The 3,280-nt window shown below is 36.6% G+C and overlaps 1 protein-coding gene across 1 annotated transcript; it reads left to right on the top strand.

The window, feature by feature from the left end:
- The first annotated feature begins 232 nt into the window (after positions 1–232).
- Positions 233–2,987, top strand: LOC130629365 (uncharacterized). Its single transcript, XM_057442523.1, has 6 exons — positions 233–398; positions 526–542; positions 613–1,421; positions 1,511–2,093; positions 2,509–2,570; positions 2,897–2,987. The coding sequence occupies exons 1-6, from the start codon at positions 233–235 to the stop codon at positions 2,985–2,987; spliced, it is 1,728 nt and encodes a 575-aa protein (XP_057298506.1).
- Positions 2,988–3,280: the final 293 nt, after the last annotated feature.

Here is a 3,280-nt window from a genome sequence, read left to right as displayed (position 1 = left end):
AATTATCCAACCAAGTCTTTTCGTGGTGCGAAAGAAAAGCATTAGCAAGGCTGGGGCCAAGAGGTGATCCCATAGCTACCCCATCGACTTGCTTGAATAGTTGACCGTCAAACGTGACCGTGTTCCAAAGGCTCTGCGTTCAAAAGTCGTATATAAATATCAGTGTGATGGCTGCAATGCCATCTATTATGGGAAAACTATGCGACATTTGAAAGTTAGAGCCTGCGAACACATGGCCGTTTCTGCCTTGACTGGAAAATCCGTCAAATCTATTAACCCTAGTGCGGTTTTGGAGCATGTTGTTTTCTGTAAAAATAGACCATCTTTAGATAATTTTTCTATTATCTCCTCCGCATCTAATAATTTTGATTTGGAATTGAAGGAAAGCTTGTTAATCCGTAGGGATAAGCCAATTCTTAATAGAAATATTGCATCAATGCCATTATTGCTATTTTCAGATAATTGACTTGCCCCTACGGAATATTTGATCGTACGATGATATATCGTACGATATTTTGTATATAGTGTTGAATTTGTCAATTGTAAATAGCTATACTTGAAAATGGCCGTCGTACGGCCGAAACGTCGTTAAAGAGTTGTGTTCGTTTTTAGTTTCAAAAGGTCATGATATTGAGAGTTGTGACTATAGCGTTACTGTTCCTGATTAGACTTAGATTTCCAGGTGGTAAGTCCATCAATGAGGTTTTACGCGACCGTTACGGCAATTTGAAAGTACAGCTGTGTAGAAAATTTGAAAAAGTTGATTATAAACTCCGGAAAGCAAAGCTCGACCTTGAATTTCTCGAAACATGTTCTCATCATGGCTTAACTCCAAGATTTTTGCAGTTTAAGTTGAGTAATAAAGACTTACGATCCTCCGATGCTTATAGACAATGTCAAAACAGATTATTGAATGAAGAAATCTACATTAAAAAGTCAACGATACGGACGCTCGAAAATCAGTTTAATGTCCATCGAAACTCGCTCAGAGCATCTTTATCATATTTGGATTTCACTCACATTACCTGCCTTTTCCTCGCTCGAAATGACAGAATCCTTGCTGCTAACGACGAAACCCAAAAGAAAAAACTGTTCAACCTTGGTTTGCAGTCTGTGCCAACAAAACATGATCCAGATCGCGTAATCCACAACTTTTCGTCACACATTCTGTCCGAAGCTGATAAATCGTTGCTGGCCAGAGGTCTGAATTATGCAATACCACCTTCAAAAGTCGAGTATGCTGATTATATGGTTTCCTTCGAAAAGCTCTATCGTAATGTTAAAAGTATGGAAATGTCGTCCGAAACAAGAGATCTTTTAAAATCGCGGATGAAAGATTGTGCTATTTCATCTTTTGAAAGTTACAATTCCTCGAAGAAACCCAAAAACCTGAGCGATGAAGAACTTGAAGCTCTGTTTTCGTTGGCAAATAATTTGGACTTAGTTATTCAAAAATCTGACAAAGGAAATTCAGTTGTTCTTGTCGATAAAGATATATACGTAAACGTAGTGATATTTTGAATGACACAGCGAAGTTTGCAAAAGTTAAATGTGATAAAGAGAAGGAACTGAATTTTATCATCAATCAAGAGAAAAAAGTTACAGCAGTTTTGAAAACTTTGCTTCACAACGGTTCCTTGGAAAGAAGATTACATGAAAAACTTAAACCAACTGGGTCAAAGCTAGGAATATTATATGGTTTATGTAAAATTCACAAATCTATTGTTAACGGAAGTCCACCTTTTAGGCCCATTTTATCGGCTATCGATACACCCACCTACAATTTGGCTAAGTTTCTTGTACCACTTTTGGCACCCTTAACAGTTAATGAGTATACTGTTTTCAACTCTTTTTCCTTTGCTGAAGAAATTAGTAAACAGGACAGTAGTTTGTTTATGGCTAGCCTAGATGTTGATTCTTTATTTACAAATATTCCTTTGCAAGAAACTATAGATATTTGTACTGATTCTTTATTTTCAGAGACTGACCCAGTCAGTAATTTTTGCAAAAGTGATTTTCGTAAACTCCTCTCTCTGGCCACAGAAAATTCTTATTTCACGTTTGACGGTCAACTATTCAAGCAAGTCGATGGGGTAGCTATGGGATCACCTCTTGGCCCCAGCCTTGCTAATGCTTTTCTTTCGCACCACAAAAAGACTTTTTTATTTTTAATTACAATTGCTGGAATATTTTTTAATCAAATTTTTAAAAGGGAAGTGAAAACTCTTAAGCCGAATATTGCTGTTGGATGCGTTTCTAATATTAATGTAGGTATGGGGACCAATAGGAATGAACGTTTACACAGGGAATTAAAAAATGTGGTGAAAAGAAATAAACTTGGAGTACAAACAGCCATTTCTCTTCCTGCCATCCATTAATTGCCGAATTAATGGTCATACAGTTGCACCTCCAATTTGAAAAAGCTTTGGTACTATACTTTTAATGCATCGACTGACAGGTTAATTCAATGAATGTCATTCAAAGATTGATGCTGTTGATCTTGCCTAGGAAAGCTTGCTGTTGAATAAATCAAATGGACCCACAGATCATAATTACATAGGATACTCAAAGTAAGTTAGCTTTATGTTACCACACAGGACACAGCCTGATTTTCCATTATCTATATAATTAATACACCTTGTGTGTGTATGCGCACGGTGAGGCCATGGCACAAAATAAATTTTAATAATTCGATTCACCATTTCTTTGGATCTACATCAATGAAACATAATATTTGGTCATGTTTTGGGCTATTCTTAAATATTGCCGAACAGCTTTTATTCACAGGGATTTTTGACTTTTTGATATTAAAGGGCAAAAAAATTGGGTAAATATTGGACCTATGTTCTCGTCTCGTTCATCCAATCCAATTTAAACAGTTGTTTTATTCTTTTAGGTTGTTGTTAAATTTGTCAACAAATCCTGTTCTACCGCAGCTTTGGAGGCTGATGTTATGGGGACGCAATCGGGACATGCCAACATTGTGAAGGTATGATGTAAATATCTTCAACATGAGTCAAACCTGGTTCAATAATTTTGCAAAGTTCACAAACCTTTCCAGCACTGGACAAGTTGTACTGTTTGGCCATTTCCTTTTTGGCCAATAGCTTTCACAAACTTATATGTCCAGTGTCGCAGAAATAATCGAAGTTTCTAGCCAGTGTCTTTGTAGACCAAATTTGGACTAATTCCCAAAAGCTGAGTCAATCATCCATTTTGAAACAAACGGATTGATAGCGTATTCAAATACATTTAAATCCCAACATCTCTGTAACAGCTC

This window comes from Hydractinia symbiolongicarpus, chromosome 1 (assembly GCF_029227915.1).
Source record: "Hydractinia symbiolongicarpus strain clone_291-10 chromosome 1, HSymV2.1, whole genome shotgun sequence".
NCBI lineage: Eukaryota > Metazoa > Cnidaria > Hydrozoa > Anthoathecata > Hydractiniidae > Hydractinia > Hydractinia symbiolongicarpus.
Note: the sequence above shows the minus strand (reverse complement) of the source record. Positions and strands in the feature narration are given on the sequence as shown.